This window comes from Rhineura floridana, chromosome 9, assembly GCF_030035675.1.
Source record: "Rhineura floridana isolate rRhiFlo1 chromosome 9, rRhiFlo1.hap2, whole genome shotgun sequence".
Classification (NCBI taxonomy): Eukaryota; Metazoa; Chordata; class Lepidosauria; order Squamata; family Rhineuridae; genus Rhineura; species Rhineura floridana.
Genome location: NC_084488.1, coordinates 53,207,694 through 53,231,602, shown reverse-complemented (window position 1 = coordinate 53,231,602; position 23,909 = coordinate 53,207,694). Strand labels below are relative to the sequence as shown.

Sequence of the window (23,909 nt, the reverse complement as noted above, 5' to 3'; positions counted from 1 at the left end):
ACCCTTCTTTTCACAATGTCTTTTTTTAAGTGTATAAATGGACACTTGAGCAGTGTAATAAAACATATGCAATATCCTGGAACTGCTAAAGTAATAAAACTAACCTTAATGGCTTTCAAGGACTTTATAAATCCTGTTACTGGAATTTAGTTTGGTCCATCATTTTAGGATTCATATTGATTTTCTGTTGCAGTTTCACTAGGGTTATTTATGTAAGCAATAAAACCTTCAAAAGAATGATCTATGACTTACCTAGGAGCTTCTTTCCCCCTTGCTGTTTCTGAATGTTGCTGAGCTCTGTCTGGCAAGGTGGGTCTAGAATTATGACATCAGATATATTAAACTTCAGTAATGTAGTGTCTGTAGTGTAGTGGTTAAAGTGTTGGACTACGACCTGGGAGACCAGGGTTCGAATCCCCACACAACCATGAAGCTCCCTGGGTGACCTTGGGCCAGTCGCTGCCTCTCAGCCTCAGAGGAAGGCAATGGTAAACCCCCTCTGAATACCACTTACCATGAAAACCCTATTCATAGGGTCGCCATAAGTTGGGATCGACTTGAAGGCAGTCCAATGCTTGAGAAGTGAGGAATGGATTGCTCAGCCTACAATTTATTTCCAAGAATATAATTTAAAAATGCTCACTCTCACTGACATTATTACTAACAGCTGTGAACTGAAAGCCAGTTCTGTTAGAATACGAAAGTAATAATAGTTTTGCTTCATTAGGCTAAAGGTATATCTAGCCCAACATTCTGATTTCATCAGTGATCATTCAGATGTCTCTGCGACACTTATAAACAAAGCATGATAGTGACAACTATTGTTCACCACTACCATCTAGTAAACAGAAAATACATGGCTTTTGACTTAGCTACTGATAATCCCCCTATGCTCCTTAATCTTGTTTAATATTTTTAAAGCTATCTAAAGAAGTGACCATCACCACATCTTTTGATAATGGAATTATTTATTTATTTTCTTATTTATTAAACTTCTATCCCACCCTTCCTCAAAAGCATCTTAAAAAGCAATTCCAAAACAGACACAGACTGGGATAAAACTTTAACTTAAAAAGATTGTTGAAAGAGGAAGGTCTTCAGTAGGCACCAAAAAGATAACAGAGATGGCGCCTGTCAGATATTTAAGGGGAGGGAAGTCCAAAGGGTAAGTGTCACAACCCTAAAGATCTGCTTCCTATGTTGTGTCGAACGGACCTCCTGATAAGATGGCATCTGCAGGAGGCCCCCACCTGCAGAGCACAGTGATTGACTGGGTAAATAAGGGGTAAAACAATCCTTTCAGGAATCCTGGTCCCAAGCTGTATAGGACTTTATATAACAAAACCAGAACCTTGAACTTGACCCAGCAGCTAATGGGCAGCCAGTGCAATTCTTTCAGCAGAGCGGTAACATGTTGGTGATATCCTACCCCAAGGAGCAGTCATGCTGCCACGTTTTGCACCAATTGCCATTTCCGGACCAACCTCAAGGGCAGCCCCACATAGAGTGCATTACAGTAATCCAGCCAGGAGGTTATCAGTGCATGGACAACAGTGGTCAGACTATCCCAGTCCAGAAATGGCTGCTGAGGTCACTTGGGCCTCTAGCAACAAAGACGGATCTAGGAGCACCCCTAGACTACAAACCTGCTATCTCAGAGGAAGTAAAATCCCATCCAAAGTAGGCAATTGATCCAATTATCCAGACTTGGGAACCACCTACCCACAGTGCCTCCATCTTACGAGGATTCAGAGTCAGCTTACTGACCCTCATCCAGCCGACCACCAAGTCCAGGCACTGGTCCAGGGCTTGCACATCTCTCCTGATTCAGATGTTATAGAGAAATAGAGCTGGGTATCGTCAGTGTACTGCTGACACTTTGCTCCAAATCTCCTGATGACTGCTCCCAAGGGCTTCATATAGATGTTAAACAGCACTGGGACAAGTTGGTATGCTGTGGCACCCCACATCACAACTGCCGGGGGCCGAAAGACAAAATTAATAAGTTAATTATTGTGCGGTGTGAAATAGTATTTCCTGAATCTACTGTTGCATTGAATATTGGTATTAAGAGGGAAAACAATTCTTTTTATCTATTTTTTTATTATTGAACCTAGTATACTGTATGGACACATTTTCAATGTGCAGACTCTGTGCAATCTTGACTCTAATTTCTATTCATTTCTACAACTCTCAGCCATAATCTATTAGCAGAATCCTACTAATATCACAATGAATGAGCAAATCTTTAAAACAAAATGTATTTATATTTGTATGTATGTGCATACACCTGTTTCCTTAATGATTATCTATTTGACAAGCAGTAGAAAAATTTCAAAATACAAGTACTTTAGAAAGCTATTTGTTTTAGAGTCATTCTACAGTAAAAGCAAAGCATGTGTCACATCTACATTTCCGTGGGCACAGTACAATAGAAGAGTTAAGCACACACTTAAATCTCTAGCACTGAAATCTGTGGAATTTAAAAGTTTTTAATAGTGGTTGGACTGAGCTCCAAGTATTTATATATATTTTTCAGCAGCTACATTACTTGTTCTTATTAACTCCATTGTTAATAGGAAGATTTTGCTATTAAGGTAAGATTTAAATCCCTGTTCTTTCTGATTTTTCTTGATTGGTTATATGTACTGCTGTTAAAATTCACTAAAATTCTGTTCCTGCTAATTTACCTCACACTTTAATGGAACACATAATCATCAAAGCTGTTCAGGATTACAACTAAAAAGGTGGGGGAGGAGTCCAATTTGTATCTGTTATACAGGACCCACAAACATCAATAGACCTCTTATGTATTAATTATGCAACTGAATCAATATAGATTGAAATACAAAACTGACTCTTCATGCAGACCAACCTGTGTTGTAGATTTTAAACCCTTTTTCCACCCTGGGGAAACTTAAAATGCTTGAATGGATGGTGGAGATTAAAATGGGGTGGAATGGATGAGTGAGAAGAAATATGCCAATTATTAAAGTGAGAAACAAAGCTCCCCAATATGGAATTTGGAGATAAACCTAGTAGAATTGCCACCTTTACAAGTAGCAATTTATTATGTAAATACTTTGCACCTATTATCTAGTGTCTCTCTTTTTATATTGGGTAGATGAACAGTGATCCTTGTTTAAACAGGAGGCACCTCATGCAAGGGGATGAGTTTCAGTTTTCTGCTTATTTTTCATCCCAAAACCCCATTCCACCTTGTTTTAGAGGGGTACCTGCCCAACAGGAGTGGTTTTTCAGGGGATGCAGTGAGAAGCAGGTGGCAAGGAAGCCCAAGTACATGATCACAACTCCTTTTGCAGTTCTCTGGATATTGCCCACTGTACTTTCCATGGTCCCTGAAAATGTGGAATTATCACAGAACATCCTACTTTTCCATGACCTTTTCTAAGATTTAAAAAACCAAAACTAGAGTTAATGTCAACCATCAATGTTTTCAAGTTATTCTAGCCTTCTACCTTGCTGTCTCTGGAAGCAGTAGCACCACTCGTTGTTAGATATCAAACTGTCCTTGTAAGTGTCACAAGAGTTGAAGAATGCCTTGGTGCACTGTTCATTCTTGTCAAGGTAAATGCTTCCAAGCTCTGACTGGTCCAACAGGAGGTCGTAGTTTGTATCAAGTCTATTAAACATCCAGCCAAGGGAGTCCTTGCAAATTGGCAAAATGCTGGTATCAAATCCTAAGAGGCGGAAATACAAAGTAATCAGATAAGAGAAAAAGATTTGGCTAGCCCACAGCTTGGCAAAGCTGAGGAGGTAATGGAAAGAGGTTTACAAGATACCAGTCAAAATATGTCCAGAGTGTGTGCAGATGATATAATGGCATGCTAATAGAATAAAAACAAGAGTATCTTTTACTTAATATACCATTTAATCTCACGGCCCTTGCCAAAACATGCTTCCTCGAAAATTATAGTCATGCAATAGTAGGAAAATAATTCTTACACCCTGACTTCAGCAGTGTTAATATCAAGAAAATGAGAAACCGGGTAAGACCGTCTATACACCCTGGAAGACAGATATAATGATATAAAATTGTTGAGAAGGGAAGACTGAAGGTCAGATAAAAACAGTGTAGCCTAGGCCAGGAAACTATAGGGAAAACATGATGCTATATCTGCATACTTAAAAAGATGCACCAGGCTTTCTTCTTGCTAATTCTTTCTCTTGGGCAACTCAAGCTGAGGAGGGCTGACTATACTGACTTTTTTGGGGGGAGGGGAGTGGAGGATGAGGAAAAGAAAAATAGAGAGACCTATAAAATTGCTACTTCTCATGACCACCATGGGACAGGAGAGAGGACAAGGCATGTACAGTGTCCTTAAGATTAAGAAATTAAGCCCTTTTTGCAAGTTCTGAGATACCTATAAAAAGTCTGCTTTTCTTCTGAATAAATATTTATTTATTTATTTTTATTTATTTGGTTACATTTATATACCGCCCTTAGCAAATAGCTCTCAGGGCAGTAAACAGAATAGGGTAAAATACATACATGGCAATAATAAAATCACAAAAACATATATGACATAAAAACAAATACAGTTAAACAGAAAATAAAAATAAAGACTTAGTATACAAGATTAAAAAGCTAAAAAGATTAGAGTGATTAAAATGCCTGGGAGCATAAAAAGGTCTTTACCTGGCGCCGAAAAGATAATAGTGTAGGCGCCAGGCGTACCTCTTCAGGGAGGCTATTCCACAACTCGGGGGCCACCACGGAAAAGGCCCTAGATCTAGTAACCACCCTCCGGGCTTCACAATGAGTTGGTATCCGGAGGAGGGCCTTCGATGACGAATGAAGCTTTTCCCCATGCAAACAGCAAAGCAACTGGGATGGGGGAGGGGGCAGTGGAAGCTGGTCTACTAGGACTCCTGGGGCACAGCCCTCCCATTGAGAATGTTAAGCAATACAAAACATGCACACTCTTTCTTGTTCCACACACTTTTTATACTTCTATTTAAACTCAGAGTAGCTCTGCAAACATTTCTGTCAATCTATTACTCTATGGCCAATCAGCTCAGCGCATCACTGCTGGGCTCCTGCTGGGAGGAAGGGCGGGATATAAATCAAATCATCATCATCACTCAGCCAATCCTATTCCAAAAGGATATCTATGGCAAGGAGGTCCCTCTACTTGGTCTGTGTGCTGTCAGCCCTCTTAGGAAGGCTCCTACTCTACCTGTTGCTTACTTCTTCTTAAGCCATTTGCATTTTTGTGAATGGACTGGGAGATACTATATGAGGATTGGGAGGACTGTGGTCTGTGTCTGCTCTTGATAGACTATTGGGAGAGGGGGAGTTGGTAAAAGTGAGTTATTTTCCAATTTCCCTGCACGCTCGCCCTCTATGTGCCTTGGAGTTGTTTTCCTCTTCTGCAAGTGTGTTTACTCCCAAAGACTTTTGGAAAGGTGGGAGCAGGAGACTGCAGTAATTCTTCACTTTCTTAATGTCCCACCCACCATTCTATTCTTTAAGGCTGCAAGACTGCTGTCAGAAAGTTGGTAGGAGGTGGGGGATCATTGCTCCAATCATGTTTTTGCTCCCTTGCTAGAGTTGCAATCTGAACCCCACTTACATGGAAGTAAGCCCACTGAATTCAGTAGGACTTACAGTAGTTCTAAGTAGATGTAGTTAGGATTTCACTGTAATGTGGTGACTTGCTGAATTAAAGACCCTTCTGTAAGTGTGTTTGCTCATAAAAGCTTTTGTAAAGTTAGGAGGAGATTGCAGTAAGTACTTATCCTGAAGTCCCACCCAGACTCCTTTTTCTGAACATTTGTTTGCTCACAGGGGCTTTCAGAAAGTTGGAAGGGGAAGGGTATTGTGATCATAAATCTCTGCTCCCCCAAGTCCCATCACCTTCCTCTTCCGTAAGTTTGCCTATGAGTTTTTGTTCTGGGGGGGGGAGGAGGATTGTGGCTGCCTTCCTCCCCTGTATGTTTGTTTGCCCAAAGGAACCATTGGAAAGTTGGGAGGAGATGGTGAATCATTGTTCCAGTCCAGGTTTTGTTTCCCTTGCTAAGGCTGCAATCCTAATCCCATTTCCCTAGGAGTAAATCCCTTTGGACATACTTCTAAGTATACATGGTTAGGATTACACTGTAAAGTGGTGACTTAACCAACTAGGGTTGCCAGGTCAGAAGCATCCCAAACCCTGAGATTTCAGGGGTGGACCCTAGTGATGTCACTGGGCATGTCATAGTGATGTCATTAAGCATGATAACATTAAGCATCAACCACAGTTGCTTGGAACATACAATTCAAACACAAACATTTCTCTGACTGGAAATTAAGATAGAAATCTTAGCTAAAAGGTGGAGCCTGAGTAAGGAACATTTAATCTAGCCTACTTGATTCTTGCAAGGATTTAAGTGCCCTCAGGCCAACCCAGTCACCAAAATGCCACTGTAGGAAGGAGCTTACTATTGTAGAGATGTTAGATGGGAACACTCAGGAGTAAAGATGGATGCTCCTGGAAACTGCAATTCTAAACACACTTACCAAGCCCCATAGAACTCAATAGGACTTACTTCTGAGTAGATATGGTTTGGACTGTGATGTCGGTAAAGCTTGACTAGGGATCTTCTGCAAAGATATCCATATCTAAGCAGGATTAGCAACCCCCTGCCTGGAATGCCCTGCCCATACCTTTCAACATGGCTGCTACAAACTTCTTTACATATTTGACCCTTCACTTCTGAAAGTGGTCTGAGAAAGGAATCAGAGTTAGATGATTCTCTACCTTTTTGTCTACCATGTGCTTCGAAAGCCAACCCAATTCCAGTGAGTAATAATTAACAGAGAGAAAACACACATGGTTTGATCTACCTTCACAGACCGCAGCTTGGGAACAACAACAATTGCAGCCACAATTCCCAGTATGTGAATTCCCTTTTACCACTATTGGGCAAGAAACAAACTGTTATGCAACCAAGGTGTAATGGGGAATTTTTATATACAAAAAGTAGGCAAAAGATATTCTTTTAGAAATTATAAGGATCATAATTTTATAAAGGAGCAACAGGCCACATAACTGATCCTCTCCTTTGTACTGACATTTCTGTTTTTAACTCAAATGTATCCAGGGTAACAGGTATGCATGGTATGCTAGGTACAGCCTGTCTCAAAAAGATAAGGGGAACAGAACACTGTTACTGAAAGTCTCTGCCCTCCCCAAGTCATGAGAGGAATTAGTGCTGGAATGTATTAGCTTATAGTAGAAATGTGCTGGTGTAAGAATTGTTTAACATTACCTAATTGGCTAGAAAATGATGTCAACAGTGTAACCTCTATATAATGCTTACGTGAAGCTCCATGATTGGGAAATGCTAATGTGCTTTGTCCTGAAATATACAAAAACCTGAGGCAAACGGTGCCATGCTGCAGCACTCCACCACGCTGAAGGAAGGCTGTGCGTATGCTCATAGCCAATAAAGGCCTACTTTTGCTGCAAGCCTGTATCGTTGTGGTCCTCTGGGACCCTTGGTCCAACAGACTTCAAAATTCTCCAATATTTCTGGTGTCACAAGTGAGATGTGACAGGGACACCAGGTGAACGCTGAGACTGGATCGGAGCAAGGGAAACCGAACAGCTGAGGTGCCTCATCAGCTCGGTAAGAGATCCGGTTGAAAACCGAATTCCCTGCAGTTCGTTTTCTCCCTGGTCCTCCAGGCTCCTGTTCACCAGCAGTAAGAGTCCATCCCTATGTTATATTAATACAGGCTTATAGCAAACAGTTTTTGGGGAAGAAGGGGGCATTGTTGTGTTTTCTCAGTTACTTCTCAGTGTTGTGGTTCTGCTATTGCTTGAGCTCTGGAATTATGTGAACCTGAAAGATTTATATGATCTGAAGAGAAACCAGAGTTGAAAGAGGCCAAGCTGGGAAGTAGTTCCCCAAGCGAACATACTCCTGAACAGGCAGAGTGATTGAAATGTGAATGACGGTCCCACCCTACATCTTGGAGAGGCTAGGGAAAGGTATTGGCAGCTTTTAAAACCCCAGTTCAGCCTTGGATAGACTGAACCCAGAAATTGGTATTGGCTGCTGTTAAAAACCCCAGTTCAGCCTTGGATAGACTGAACCCAGAAATTGGTATTGGCGGCTGTTAAAAACCCCAGTTCAGCCTTGGTTGGACTGAATCCGGAAATTGGTATTGGCGGCTGTTGAAAGCCCCAGTTCAGCCTTGGACAGACTAAACCTGAACTAATAAAAAGAGAAAAAACATGGAAAACAAGGGGTCTAAGGTGGACCCTTCACTGGGAACACCCCTGGCAAAGATGATAAAATTTACAGTCAACCTGAAAAACTGCCAGCTGGTTTGAAGTTGAAAAGATTGATTGATTTGGTGTGTGTGTGTGTGTGTAATGGATATACGTACGAGGACAGTGCACTTCAATTCCCTTTAGAAGGTACCTTTTATTTGGACAAATTAAAATATTTGAGAGGGTTCCTGGAAGATCCACACCCTGCCCAGATGGACTATTTTTTTCTCTGGGATGATCAGGCCACTAAATTAAGAGTTAAAAGCAAAATGGCTAGACAAAAGCAGTCTCTTGAGAAAATGCAGAAACAATTGGCTGAGATGAAAATGCAGTTAAAAATAATGAGATGAATTGCACTGGCGCTGTTCCCTCAGCTCCTTCCTCAACCCCTTTCCTTCCCAACAATCCTTGCTCCTCTTCCCTTGCTGTGAATTGAGCAAGTGAGCCCTGAGCTCTTGCGTACATTGAGCGCTCTCCTAATAAAAGGAGGCTTGGCTGAATGAGTTTCCCTCCCCTTTGCCCAGTGTGTATGCCGATTTATGAGCCACATCTAACTGTGGGAAAATGCATATCGTGCAGCTGTCATACGGTCTTGCCTGAGCATTAGGTAGGCGTTGCTGTGCCGTAGCAGACCCCATGACCAGAACTGGACTTCCAAAATAAGCCTTTCCTGTGTGAGTGAAAACAAACCCAAATTAGCCTTTCCTGTGTCAAAGACCTGTGACAACTGACAAAGAAAAATGGGAGGTGGAGGACCCTACCAAAAAAAAAAGGGGGGGGGAAAGGAACACCTGCTTTTAAGACTGATGGCCATCAAAGTTGCAGATTTTGGATGAATGGAAACTTATAGTTTCCCCTGGTGGAAACTTTTGATTTAGATAAGATTGTTCACCTCCACCAATCATTTGAGTTTAGAACCAGCAAAATACCTCATACTCAGTGGAATGACTATTTTTGATTGGTATGAGGAAACTAGTAAGAGATTACATGAATCCTGGGTAAGGAGTCTTAAGGACTCCCAAGAAAAAACTTTTTTTGAAGCCCAAGGAATTTAAAGAAGAGAACCCAAAAGATGTTATAGATTTTCATTGAAATTGAAATGTTGTATAGATAATGCTGTGAGAAAGTTTTCCTGCTGTCTGACTCATGAACAAAACACAGGTTTGCCTAAGTGACTTGAGAATGTAGTTGAAGCATGTGTAAAGGTGGATAGAGTTACAGACCAGGGAACTGTGTTAAAACATTATCTGTGAAGAATAGAAGGCAAAGGCATCAGTCGGTGCAAAAGCTAGGTAGGTTCCAAATAAAGCCCCATGTGCCCATTACAGGGAAGGGGAAGTTAAGGCTACAAATGGCTGGTATACAGTATGTCGTGAAGAAGGTGTGTGGAGAAGGCTGAAGAGCTAAATTAAAGGATTAGGAAATTTAACTATTTTTCTGCTTATCTTACTTTGCAGGTAACAAAGGTTTGGATTAAGAAATGTTTTATTGGCAAACATATTAATTAAAAAGGGAGATGGCAACAGTTCAACCCGTCCTCTTCCCATGCTCTCTGGAGGGAAGCTTGAGGTCAGTAAATAACTGTAAGTTCAAGGCTGAGAGAAAAGGGGAGCATCTTTCAACAAGCAATCCCTCCTGTCCTCAGCCCATTTCAAAACAGTATGGTTGTATGTTTATTTTTAATTGGTTCTGAAGAACATTTGGGTATACAAATTGGAAAAAAAAATTCTTGCATTGAGCTAGTCTTTGACTGCAAGTGAGCCAGATGCTGGCACCTTGATATGGGAATTCCAGAGCAACTTTTCATGTGCAACACTTTGTACATGGTCAGAAGCTGTAGGCTCCCCAAAGCCCAGTAAATTAGAATTTGTCTCATTTGGGGGGGGGATGATATCTGTATAAATTTGTGTATTCGAAGTCTATCCTTATACTTTTATCCACACTTAATATTTAACTACAGGACAGGAAAAAGAGGTAGTAACTCCAGCTCTCTGGTGTTAAAGAAACAAAGGTATTTAACAACACAATACCTAAATGGGTCTGTTTAGGTTTAGGGAAAGCCAAATTTACATTTTCAGAAAATAACGCAATCTTCATAAACTGTGCTAATTCTTTTTAGGCAAGTCATGACCAACAAAGAAGAATTTTGGGGGTTTGTAAAGGTCTTATTAATGTTTATGTTTGTATGGTATGTAGCTACAAAATGTTTCAATTAATGTTTGCTTGTTTGTTTTTACCACCGGTGCCAAAGGTAGGCACTTCTTCCTCCCCCTTTCTTCTACAGATGGATTTTTTTTCCCTCTTAGCACTTTGCAAAGAGAGGCTTAATTTTTCCTCTGGAACCCCTTTCTCTCATTTTTAGTATTTTTACCTTCTGAACTCTTGAATTTGGATTTTTAATTAGATATAAGTACAGCACTGCAAAATTGTTTAATGTTAAAGGTGATTAAAAGAAATCCCAATACCAAACCTTTGGTTTCTTATGAAAAGAATGAGATCTCAATCATAATTGCTGAAGATGACTCATGTCAAAGAAATGCAAAGGGTGACCCTGTTGCTGGTTATGCTGCTTGTTCCCAATATGAAATAACAGAATGCTTCTAGTACAGTGCATGATTATTGGCAACTCTGGAAATGTGGCTTCCTCACCTCAGGGGGAGTAAAAGATTGGTCCATATGTAAATGTTCTTTTTGATGCTTTGCTATTGCCTCCTGAAACTGCTATTGTCAAATGTGTTACTCATCAAATCCCTTATGATGAAGTTTCTACACCTCAAACCACTTGTTTATCTCTTAACCATGATCCAGTCTCCAATAGTAACCATTAAAGATCAGGCCCCAGATTCTGAAAAAGACAAATGGAGTCTGGCAGGGTGCCTCTTACACCCGGATCATTTTGGGGGCTATCCAGACAGCTGCTTTGCAGTGCCCATGGTCCTTCTTCCTTATTTTTCTGGAGTGCACCACAGTGTGGCCCACTCTAGAAAAGGGAGAATGATACATGCAAAACAGCAAGATGGGCATGCTCCAAATTTTCCAACTGTGGCCCAGCATATTGCCACACCTGCCCTGTTTGCCAAGCCCACAATGTGGGTAAAGCTGTAAGGACAAGAGGACAGCCCATCCCCCACCATGGGAACCTTTTGTAAATGTCCAGGTTTATTTTATTTAAATGCAAAAATGTTGTTCTTATGAATTTGGTCTTGTCATTGTACGCATGAATTCTGGATGGATTGAGGCCTACCCTAGAGGAAAGGCCAACACCATCACAATTACCAAAAGACTGTTGAAGGAATTCATTTGGTATCTCCTTTCCCTTATGAGCACCAGAGGAACAGCCAAGAAAGAAAAGAAACTAGACTGTCATTTCACGAAATCCTCACAGGTCGCTCAATGTGAACCACAGGTTTACCTCCTGTAAATCCTGCCACTGTGATCTTCATTTAAACAATGAAATAGTCATGAACTATTCATTAAGGCATTAATGAAGTGTGCTAAGGCCTTTCATTATAGATCGAAGTGGCACTACCCAGAGAACCAGAGGACCAGTGCCATACTATCTAGCCAGGTGATTGGATCCAAGTCAAGGTACATCTAAGGAAGTCTTCGCTGGAACCTCACCAGAAAGACCCCTTCCAGATACTGCTGGACCTGGAACACAACTGTAAAATGTCAAGGACTCCAGACATGGATTCACGTATGACACTGCAAGAAGACTTCACCACCAGAACCTGAGGACTCCAGTAGCAGCACCAGTCAGCCCCTCAGATATCTCAGCCCTGAAGGAGAAGAGGACTTCTGGCTTGTTCCGCGTTTTGGTTGGTTCCATCCTTCCTTGTTTTGACAACTTTCTTCCTGCTTCTCTTTTGCCTTTTGAACTCAAGACTAAAGGCTTCCACAGTCTGGTAGCGAGCCTAGCACCGGCCAGCAGGACAGCCTATTAGAGAGGAAGCCTTTAGCAAAGGGCCATAATAATGCCCTCAACAAAAGCCCAGTGGTAAAGCTCACTGGTGAAGGTTTGCCAATCCAAGATGCAGCTGAAAACATTCAGCAGACCAGGTACCATCTTAGAGAAAGAAATAAGCCCTTTGCCTAGATCCCACTTCCCAAAGTGGGTGTGGCCTGTTGTTGTATGGCTTCTATTCTCTGGACTAGTCTGGCTTCTCCTGTCCTGGACTAGACATGCGTGGAGGGACCAGACCTGGCTCCTAGTTACTGCAGCTCCAAGGCAGCAGGCACCCAAGGTATATGAAACAGGTGGCAAACAACTAAATGACTCTGAACTCATGAAACTGTTTCCCAACAAAAGTTGGTGGAAACCTAGCTGACGTAAGCACTGTATGCATCATAGCTGGAACCACAAGAATTCTTTCATACAAATCATCAGATTTTTATGAAATAAGACGAATGGGTTTTATGGTCTTGGTTCAGTTACATTTTTGGATCGTTTGGCTCTAACAATATATGGCTTATTGATATTGCTTGCTATATTAGTAGGAATTTATGCTATCATAATGCTTGTGCAATGCAGCTTAAGTTGTACCATGAAACAAATGCAAAAGCCTTTGAACCCAGAACAAAAACAGGAAGTGCTTAACATGTATGAGATTATAGAAATGAAGACTTATTTACTGATACCTTATTTCATGTATTCCTTTCTGGTAGAAAAGGCCCTATTTTGAAAACTGCACCAGGGCTTGTTTAGGTTGGTTTTTTTCATGATTCTAAACCTGCATCCCCACCCCAGTTCAAAATCAGGAACAAGCAAGTTGGAAATAGATTTTTTAAAAAAATTGATTATTCCTTATTTATCAGTATTACATTTATAACTATTCAACCTACCTTCCAAGTAGCTCAAGGGAGCATTCAAAGGTCTCCTTTTCTCCATGTTATCCTAAAAACCCTATGAGGTAATTAGGCTGAGAGACGCGACTGGCTGAGTGGTGATTTTAACTCTGGTGTCCCTGGTCCTAGTGCACTTAATTTCCCTACATTTTATTACACATTCTGCAAAGATGCAGAAATGGATAAGCTTGTGGAGGAGGGGGGTATCTGTAAATGTATGAGGCCCCTTGTAAACAGTCTTGTGTGCCACCTTTCAAACTAACCAATTCAGGCTGCAATCCTGTACATACTTACCAGGGAGCAATCCTCATGGAATTCAGTGGGGGCTTACCTCTGAGTAATGTACAGTTATTATGGCATGAGTTCACACTAGAAATTGAGACAGCAGGGACCCCTTCTTAATCAAGGTAAGGCACTTAGGTGCTAAATATTAATAAAACTGCAATGTAAGTGTCTACAGTTTCTTTGCAAAGGAAAAGGATAGGAAGGGAAACAAGAGGTGGAGGCCACACAACTTTTTTCTCAGCAGAGAAGCATAGATGACAGCAGAGAACCCATCTGAACCACAGTAAGCCATTTTTCAGCTAAATTAGGCGGTAAGCATTGCTGTTTTACTAATAGTTACCTTCCCAAGGGAAGATTGGGAGAAAAACAGAATAACTTGGCCACACCCATGACCTCTCACTGGCCATGCCCCAGGGACCTCTCAGCAGCCCCACCAGGTCTAGTAGGCACCAGCCACCGGGGGCGGGATGTTTATTTGGGAAAAATGGAACAAGCATCCTGAAGAGTAATCCAATTAAGCATGCAGCCTGTATTTCAGTTAAACAAAATCCAAAAAGACAGTAAGAGATAGTCTACTTATCTCCTGCATCTCCTCTAGTTTGTCCCAAACACTTCAAACACAAAACGACTTCTTGGTCCAAATGTTCTGTCACTAATTGAGGGCTAGAGATTCCCAATAAATTTCCATAAAAATTTGTAACAGATTTTAATTAAGCTTTATGTTTGTAGTACCAGCAGGCAAATGTTCTAGGTAACATTTTACTATTTCACAAGTAAGAATTATACATGCTGACACCTGACCATATCAAAGGCTAATTTCTGAATTTAGTGGGTGATGTCAGCATGCTCAGGATCTCATTCCATGCACTCACTCTCTATATGCATCACCAGTGCAGTTTGAGTAGAGGTATTACATGGCAAAATCCTAAAACACCTTTAACTGAAAGCATTAAGATGTGAAGAACCAAAACCCTGCAGTTGTAGGGAACTAAAAACATAAAACTTCATAAAAACAGTGGAAATATTTGGAACTCAAATATAACAGAATATTCTATAAGTCAGGAGAGTCAGTGTGGTGTAGTGGTTAAGAGTGCTGGACTACCACCTGGGAGACCAGGGTTCGAATCCCCACACAGCCATGAAACTCACTGGGTGACCCTGGGCCAGTCACTGCCTCTCAGCCTCAGAGGAAGGCAATGGTAAACCCCCTCTGAATACTGCTTACCATGTAAATCCTATTCATAGGGTTGCCATAAGTTGAAATTGACTTGAAGGCAGTCCATTTTTTTCATTTTCTGTAAGTCAGACAAATTATTATCTATAAGTCAGACTTATATTGTCTATAAGTCAGACAAATTGTTAATGCACAATTAATGATAAAATTTGGCATAAATCATATTTTAATTTCTTCAGTGTAAACTCTTTTGAATCAGTCAAAAATAAATTGATATGAGAAAATTATCATTAAACCTACATCTCACTCTTGAGTTGTACAAGTTCATTATGTCTATATAGGCCAGTAAAAATGTTTTTCAGTGGCAGGTAGTTTCTTCTAAGCGGAAAATATGCTGCATAGAGAAATTATAAGTCAGGGTGTTAAAACAATGCATTTGTAAATACTAGATTTTTTTCCCCAAAGGCTTATTTCTAGGTAAGAATCAGAGCAGCAAGTGCTGGTGTTCTGATTTATGTTATGTGATATAAATACGATATTTTTATGCTGAAAGAATTACAGCATTCTGGTTCAGTATATATTACAAAAAAAGTGGTTCATTTAACATGTTCAATAAAGTGGCTAATGCAATGCCAACTTATTTGTTGTTGTTATGTGCCTTCAAGTCGATTATGACTTATGGCGACCCTATGAATCAGCGACCTCCAATAGCATCTGTTATAAACCACCCTAAACCACCCTATTCAGATCTTGTAAGTTCAGATCTGTAGTTTCCTTTATGGAATCAATCCATCTCTTGTTTGATCTTCCTCTTTTTCTACTCCCTTCTGTTTTCCTCCAGCATTATTGTATTTCCTAGTGAATCAGGTCTTCTCATTATGTGTCCAAAGTATGATAACCTCAGTTTCATCATTTTAGCTTCTAATGAAAGTTCTGGTTTAATTTGTTCTAACACCCAATTATTAGTGTTTTTTGCAGTCCATGGTATGCGCAAAGCTCTCCTCTAACACCACCTTTCAAATGAGTGGATTTTTCTCTTATCCGCTTTTTTCACTGTCCAACTTTCACATCCATACATAGAGATCGGGAATACCATGGTCTGAATGATCCTGACTTTAGTGTTCAGTGATACATCTTTGCATTTGAGGACCTTTCCTAGTTCTCTCACAGCTGCCCTCCCCAGTCCTAGCCTTCCTCTGATTTCTTGACTATTGTCTCCATTTCGGTTAATGACTGTGCCAAGGTATTGATAATCCTAGACAAGTTCAATGTCCTCATTGTCAACTTTAAAGTTACATAAATCTTCTGTTGTCATTACTTCAGTCTTCTTGACGTTCAGCTGTAGTCCTCCTTTTGTGCTTTCCTCTTTAATTTTCATCAGCATTCATTTCAGATCATTACTGATTTCTGCTAGTCGTATGGTATCATCTGCATATCTTAAATTATTGATATTTCTCCCTTCAATTTTCACAGCTCCTTCATCTTGGTCCAATCCTGCTTTTTGTATGATATGTTTTGAGTATAGATTAAACAAATAGGATGATAAAATACACCCCTGCCTCACACCCTTTCTGATGGGGAACCAATCAGTTTCTCCATATTCTGTCCTTACAGTAGCCTCTTGTCCAGAGTATAGGTTGCGCATCAGGACAATCAGATGCTGTGGCACCCCCATTTCTTTTAAAGCATTCCATAGTTTTTCATGATCTACACAATCAAAAGTTTTGTTGTAATCTATAAAGCAAAGAGTAATTTCCTTCTGAAATTCCATGGTCTGTTCCATTATCCAACATATGTTTGCGATATGATCTCTGATGCCTCTTCCCTTTCTAAATCCATCTTGGACATCTGGCATTTCTCGCTCCATATATGGTAAGAGCCTTTGTTGTAGAATCTTGAGCATTACTTTACTTGCATGGGATATTAAGGTAATAGTGCGATAATTACTGGATTCCCTGGAATCCTCTTTCTTTGGAATTGGGATGTATATTGAACTCTTCTAGTCTGTGGGCCATTGTTTAGTTTTCCATATTTGTTGACAAATGTTTGTCACAATTTGGACAGATTCAGTCTCAATAGCTTGTAGCAACTCTATTGGTATGCCATCAGTTCCTGGTGATTTGTTTCTTCCAAGTATTTTAAAAGCAGCTTTCACCTCACATTTAAAAATTTCTGGTTCTTCATCATATGGTTCTTCCTCCATGAATGAATCTGTCATACTTGCATCTCTTTCATAGAGTTCTTCAGTGTACTGCTTCCATCTTTTTTTTATTTCGTCTCGGTCACTCAGTGTGTTCCCCTGTTGACTATTCAGCATGACTGCTCTTGGTTTCCCTTTAATTTCTCTAATCTTTTGGAATAGGGCTCTTGTTCTACATTTTTTGTTGTCTTCTTCTATTTCTATACAATAACCATTGCAATAGTTCTCTTTCTCCCTACATACTAGTTGCTGTATTGTTGCATTTAGGGTTCTAACTGTGTTTCTATCTCCTTTTGCTTTTGCTTTCTTTCTCTCTTTAACCATTGTAAGAGTTTCTTCAGTCATCCAGTGAGGTCTTTCTCTCTTTTTAACTAGAGGTATTGTCTTTTTGCATTCTTCCCTGATAATGTCTGACTTTACTCCATAGTTCTTCTGGTTCTCTGTTAACTAAGTTAAAACATATTTACTTATTTTATTTATTTATTATTTGATTTATATCCTGCCCTTCCTCCCAGCAGGATCCTATTTACTATTTACTAGTACAATTTACTACAATTTACAATTTTGTACAATTTACAATTTAGTAGAATTTACTAGTACAATCTACTTATTTACTAGTACAATAATCCTACGACCAAGAACACCCCCCCAAAAACCAAAAATGAGGTCAGCTTTGTCCCAGACAAATTGTCACCTATTTAAATCTGTATGTACATTGCTGCAAGTATAATTTAACCCTGTATATCAATTTAATTAGCACGACCGTCTATCCCGTCTGCCCATTTCTGTTTGAGGAAATGCATAGAATCAAACCAAGTTACGCTATTCTTTTTCCTTCCTTTTTTAAAAAAAATGTACTTATATTGCTTAGTTTTATTTTAAATAAATGATCTGGGATATGCCAGTTGCCTGCTAGAAATTGTCCCCTCTTGCTACTATTTGCCTGAAGGTTGTGTTTATTGCAAAGAGCAACTTCTGAACCAAACAGCAGCAGTGAAATACAAACCTGGTCTGAAACATAGCTTCTGATCCAATTGTGGATACTCTGAACCAGTCAAAATCATTCAATATTATTTCACTGTATTCCTCTGAAAACAGTTCCATAATCAAAAACTCTTGATTCACTCATTTGCTTTCTGATAGCCACACACTTTGCTATGTACGTATAATTACACTTTCATCGAACAGCACAAAAAAGCATCAAATTCATAAGATAAATCTTGCTGAATTTTATACTGAAAAGTCACTCTCTCCCCACTTTTCCCACTTGCCTTACATTATGTTTGGTTGTACAGGAGAAGAGAGGTTTTTTTCATTGGGAAAAGGGCTATATAACTGATAATTTGAGAAAGTGTACAGAATAGAGGCTTTCACATAGTTCATTTAGAAAAACTTTACAACTAGCAAGACTCGGAAGCAAGGAGACATTGTGGATGTGATTAGAGGTTTCCTTTACCCTCTAGAAAGAATCTAGACCAACCAGAATTAAATCAGGAATGTTTTTGTCAACCATTAAACCGCTAATTTGGGTTCTCCCTCCCTTCTCCTGCACAGAATAATATTCTTTCATTTGGTTTAGCCATTTACAAATTTGGCACATGTACAGGGTCATTAATTTTTTTTCTTCCTTCCAGGAAACCTGCCATTGGGCTAAGTTCCAAAGGAAATACTGAATTCCACAGATTGCCATAATTGTCCTTCCACTTTACGGTGCTTGGCATTTCCTCCATCAGGAATCCACTAGTGAAACCTTACAAGAAAAAAGAATGTATATCTGCAAATATTTCTGTTTTCTCTGGGGATAAATATTGAATTCTAAAAGTTTCAAAATACAAGCATGACAAGCTGTGTCAACTTCTTTCTCCCTTCCTTTGGCACTTGAATAAGATGAGGGCTGAAATAGGTCACTTGCTATTTAATATTTTTGTACTAACTCTTTATACTAATTCAGCAGAGCAAAATCATGATTATTTTGTGAGACAGCTTTAAATACTAGTTTCTTTGTTTTCCTAGAGTCAAAAATGCATGCTGGTTCACATGAGGTATGTGTTTCCTTGAGCTACATGGTCTGCAAGACCCCATCTACGATTCTATGATTTCCCAAGGCAAAAATGTTCCATCTTTTGTGAGATCTTCTGGGGTTGATGAATAAGTTTTTTAAAAAACTAGATGGGGAACATGGGCATTAATCTTAAACTGATTTTGTTGAATTATGTTGGCTTACTTTATAGAACTAGTGTAACATGTATGCTGTGAGCCACCAAGTCACCATTTATGGTGATGGGTGGGATATACATCTCTAAAATAAATAAATTATACATATTTTTCAGATTCATGAAAAGTCTGATCAATATATAACAGCTTCATTTGTTGCAAGGCTACTAAGGGAGAAGGAGAGAGAGAAGCAGAGGAAGAGGATAAAGTATTGATTACTTCTATGCTGTAGTTCAGGTGTGAGTAACTTTTGGAGCTCCAACTCCCTACAACTCCTATCACCATTGGCCATGCTTGCTAGGGCTGATGCGAATTGTAATTCAGCAGCATTTGGAGGGCCAAAGGTTCCGCACTACTGTTGTAGCTGATGACCTGAGGCAAAGAAATTAGCTGCAAGATAAAGTCACATCTGATCACATCTGGAGACACAGAATATACTTAAAAGAATGAGCCACAAAGTCCCTGTTCAGTTCTCAGCTCAGCTGGATAACACTAGGTAGCCTTAGGCAGACCACTTTTCTGATGCTCATTGGGATGATAGCCTTCCCAATAGGTTTCAGCAAGATAATGTGCACACAGGAAAAGCATTATAAAAGTCACCACAAAGAGTACCAAAATGTTTCTTTCCATTCCATACAGGAGAGTATTGAGCATGTCTCAATTTTCAACACAGCAACTGATGTTAAAGCTTCTTTTGTTAACATGATGCATTGGGTGGACTGTAAAGTAATGGTACACTAACTCTAGTATCAATCTTTAGAAAACAGAAGTAGCAGCACAGCTTTTTGTATCCTGTACCTCTCTATCTACTTTCCCCCACTGAAATAATAGTGAATCAGTGCAAAAGACAAATTTATCTTTATTTCACTTTGGCTCTTTACTATTATTGCTTCAGCATGAGTAATCACACAGAGAAATAAACATTTTCAATTAAGTGACATAATAGGATTTCTTAGTAATGCAAATCTGCAGAAACTAGGAGACATAAACAAAAGTGTAAAAAATAGGACACCTAAAAATGTTAATAGTTGAAGGTATCAAGTCAGCAGTGGGCAAGTTCTATTGAACATCACACAGGAGAAATTCACAGACTTGGCTTGTTGTGTTAATGAATAGTCCAAGTTCAGCACTTACTAAATCTAATTTGCCTTGACTCCTCAGTGGGAAACCACTCTCAAAATGTAATACTGCACATAATTGCTGTTTTAAACAAATCCTACCAGTAATTACATAACCTGTTCCACTTATTTTTGATGCAACATCAACAAAATCTTTTATAGATTCAGGTGCATAGGATTTGCCCTGTTTAAGAGTTTAGAGATCATCATCATCACCTGGCTATTTTTCTCTTCAAAGCTTGATCATTCATACATTCATCAATTAATATAAGGATGTTTTCCACATCTTCCACTGTTGCTGTGGCAGCATTCACTAATGGTTATTGGCCACCATGCAGCAGTAACTGCGTAACTGTCATTCAACTCAACTGAAGCACTTATTTTTTATCCTCTCCTTTCAGGACAAGTAATCACCAGGCTGTATTGAACCACTTCTTCTATATTAGAATTACACACCAGGCTGAACAATTGCCTCGTGAATGACAACCCACACAAAACTCTCATTAGCTTATACAGTACTAAATTATAATCTGAAGAAGGCCTGAAGAGATTGCTGCATGTTGATACAAAGATATGGTTCAATTTACTGGAGAGCACCACATTAAAAAAAAAACTTCTGGAAGGCATGTTAATGTTTCTGTAGCATGTGGTTACAAAGCTCAGTTTGAGACTCACTGGAAAAATAAAAGTCTTGTAAAAACACAAAGAACAGGCATTCTTTCAAAGACATATCAAAAGTTGTAAGTGCTTACTGCTTCTTTCAGGTCTTTGTACAACTCTAGTCCTCTTCTGAATTCCGCTTTCATGAAGAGCCTTGAACCAATCTCGCAATCTGTTTGCAACCTCCCTGAACTCCAGGTCACTGCACACTGAAAAACAAAATGAAAAGCTCTTTAATCTCCTCAGGCTGCATATAAATTCAATCTTTCATGTTGTTGTAAACAAATGAAAACAGATTATTTCCTCATGAATTATTTTGTTTTTCATTTTTTAAAAAAATCCTCAATACTTTAAAAACGTAATTTACCTAATGCTTTTGAAAAATGTGTCATGCATTGTTCTTGATAAATAAACTGTTCTTGATAAATAAAGGTATTCTCTATAGGTGAGAATACTTATGGGCCCCTGTGTTATGGCCATATTCTATGGGCATGGTTTTTGGTAGAATATCAGGAATTCTCTTCACTCCTCTTCGGTAAGCATGTGGGGGAATTTTCTGTGTGTACTATAGAGAAAATCTGAATAAAACTTGGGAGAAATGGGACAAAGTTCTACTCTAAATCTACTGGAACCTTCAGACTACTGGAAGAAATCTGCAACTGGCTTGTAGATAAAAAGCATGTTTAATGCATCTCTAAGTAAAATTAGCTGTTATCAGATTTGGTTCTCCAATGCTAGAAGAGTTTAACTCAGGTATACAAATGTAGCAGCAGTGCATGTTCTGAAGGCACATGATATAGCAACCTTGCTGGAACTAAGCAGGTCTGGCTCTGGTAGGTGCCTTGATAGGAATTCATCTAGGAACCCTATCATACCACCTAGAGCACCATAATGGAAGGAAGGCAAGGTACAATGAATAAACAAATACATTTAGTATCAGAGATGTGTTATTTGATTGAATTTGATAGCTGACAAGCCAGGGCTGCGGAGTCGGTATGTCAAACCTTCGACTCCGACTCCTCTATTTTTCTACTGTCTGACTCCGACTCCTTCATAAATGGCAAATGTATATTAATGTATTAATATTAATATTAAAATATTAATTTTATTTTGAAGTCAGAGTCAGTACATTTCTACCGACTCCGACTCCACCCAAAATTGCTTCCGACTCCACAGCCCTGTGACAAGCAATGGTATCTGACAGCGGATAAACAATAGTATATCACAGTTGTTTTCAACTCCTTACATTCAAGGAACTCTTTCCACATGAAAGTTGTTAACTGAAAGCAAGTTAATTGATGCCTCCAAGCTTGGGTGTGCTGGCTGTACTGAAGCCTCAGACACTCTCCTCTATGCTTGGTATTAGCCAATCCCAGCTGCCAAGGAGAGCAGTGTCGCTTGGGTTGAGTTTGTGGAAGAGTATACAGACCTGCTGCATTTTCGCCAAGAAACTCAAACCCATTACAGCTCACTGAGTGCACAGTCATTCCAGGCTGTAACAAGAAAATTGGGGATAGGCTTAGGCTAGGAAGAGTGGAGAGAGCATAGCTGTGCCACTTTCTTCCAATTTTATGGCACCCCACTGTTTGCTTTAGATGTGATTTTGGCTGAAAACTCAGCTGAGCTTTGGGTCCAAAGTGAGCTGCGCGGAATTGCACTAAACAAACTGTTGAATGCCCAGGGCAGTAGGCTATGACTGGTGCCTGTGCAGCTGTCTTTGCAACTCTGACGTTCCTGAAAGCATGAGGATAGAATATATGAATGTTTGGAGTATCAGGATTCCAAGGGAGCTACGGTACTGCACATAACAGACTACAATCTGCTCCCCACAGCATAATTACACCCATGCAGACTCCTAAACCCCGTGATAGCAGTTCAGTTAAACTCTTGGGCTGTGCTGCTGCCAGAATGCCAGATCAAGGTTGCAGTGCACCAAGGATTTAATCTAACTGGATAGCTATTTGGGGCATAAATTGCATCATTTATCTATATCTTTAAAATGAAAAATCTTTTTTCCATGAATGCATGCTACCCAAATTATATACTACATATTGGTCTGCATTGATTTAAAATAGGTCAAGATGAGGTAATTCAGACTATTATTTCACCCAACAGGTTGGGAGATGAATCTTTAATGACGAAAGACAGACAGTAAAGGTTGTGGAAGGTTAGACAGTAATAAAAAAATGCATATTAAATCAGATGAATTCACTCAGGAACCTGCCAAGAAATGCTTTTCCTTTTGTCTAATTCTACTACAGGCGCTCTTGCTCTTACAATCAATTCTAGCAGCCATTAAAAGAATTAGTATGGATAAATGAAGTCTCCAGCTCAAAGGTTATTTTGTTCTATCATCTTAAAGTGCTAGAAGCTGACTGGGTTTACAAAAATCAACATATTCAACTATGGATAAATGAAGAAATTTAAGATCTCCTTCTTACATGTTTCATAAATATCTTTCCTAATATATAAATGCAAAGAGGAAGCAAGTGCTGAATTTGTTTTCACATAAAGTAAATGCTACAATTTGGAGTTGGCATTTGAATATAATTTACTGATTGGAAGCAGAGTTTCTGGAAATGCTAATCAGCATATTTTCCTTCTCCACTTTAATTTTAAGTGCAGAAGCTAATTGTATCCTTTGATACAATTGAAGCAAAGAAGCAGGAATGAAAAAAGTATTTTTACGCCAAAAATATGCATCTAGCAGCAAGATGGGTTTCAAGAAGCGAAGGAATTCTTGAACCAAAAGTCATATGCATGTGAATGTACTATGTCTGATAAATAATTTCTCTTAAATGGAATTAATTAAAGTAACTCCTTTTTAAAAAAAATCACCAAACACATTAATTAACAAGTAAAATTAGGGAACATGCCATTCATCAATAGAAGCATACTGCCTTTGCACAATTAATAAGAGGGCAAGAATATAAAGTGGCACAAAAAAGCAGGAGTCATAGTCTCCAGTTACAGCTTAACTACATGGAGACGATATCATATGGTACTGTTCGTTTTTGGACTGTACTGCTTTGAAAGGCAAATGCTGTGCTGAATGACTGAAAACATATGATTGATAGAAGGGTAGAATTAGGAATGTGCAGGCATGGAAAAAAGAATGGAAACAATGA

The 23,909-nt window shown here is 39.4% G+C and overlaps 1 protein-coding gene across 3 annotated transcripts in view; it reads right to left on the bottom strand.

Annotated features, from left to right (window-relative positions):
• Positions 1-23,909, bottom strand: part of SPOCK3 (SPARC (osteonectin), cwcv and kazal like domains proteoglycan 3) — a 253,643-nt gene that overhangs the window by 5,440 nt on the left and 224,294 nt on the right. For all 3 annotated transcript variants that reach the window (XM_061584209.1, XM_061584211.1, XM_061584210.1), the window contains 3 exons: positions 20,874-20,990; positions 3,480-3,701; positions 253-315 (listed from right to left, as the gene is read on the bottom strand). In XM_061584209.1, coding sequence (XP_061440193.1) covers positions 253-315; positions 3,480-3,701; positions 20,874-20,990 — 402 coding nt within the window. The remainder of the gene's footprint in view (positions 1-252; positions 316-3,479; positions 3,702-20,873; positions 20,991-23,909) is intronic.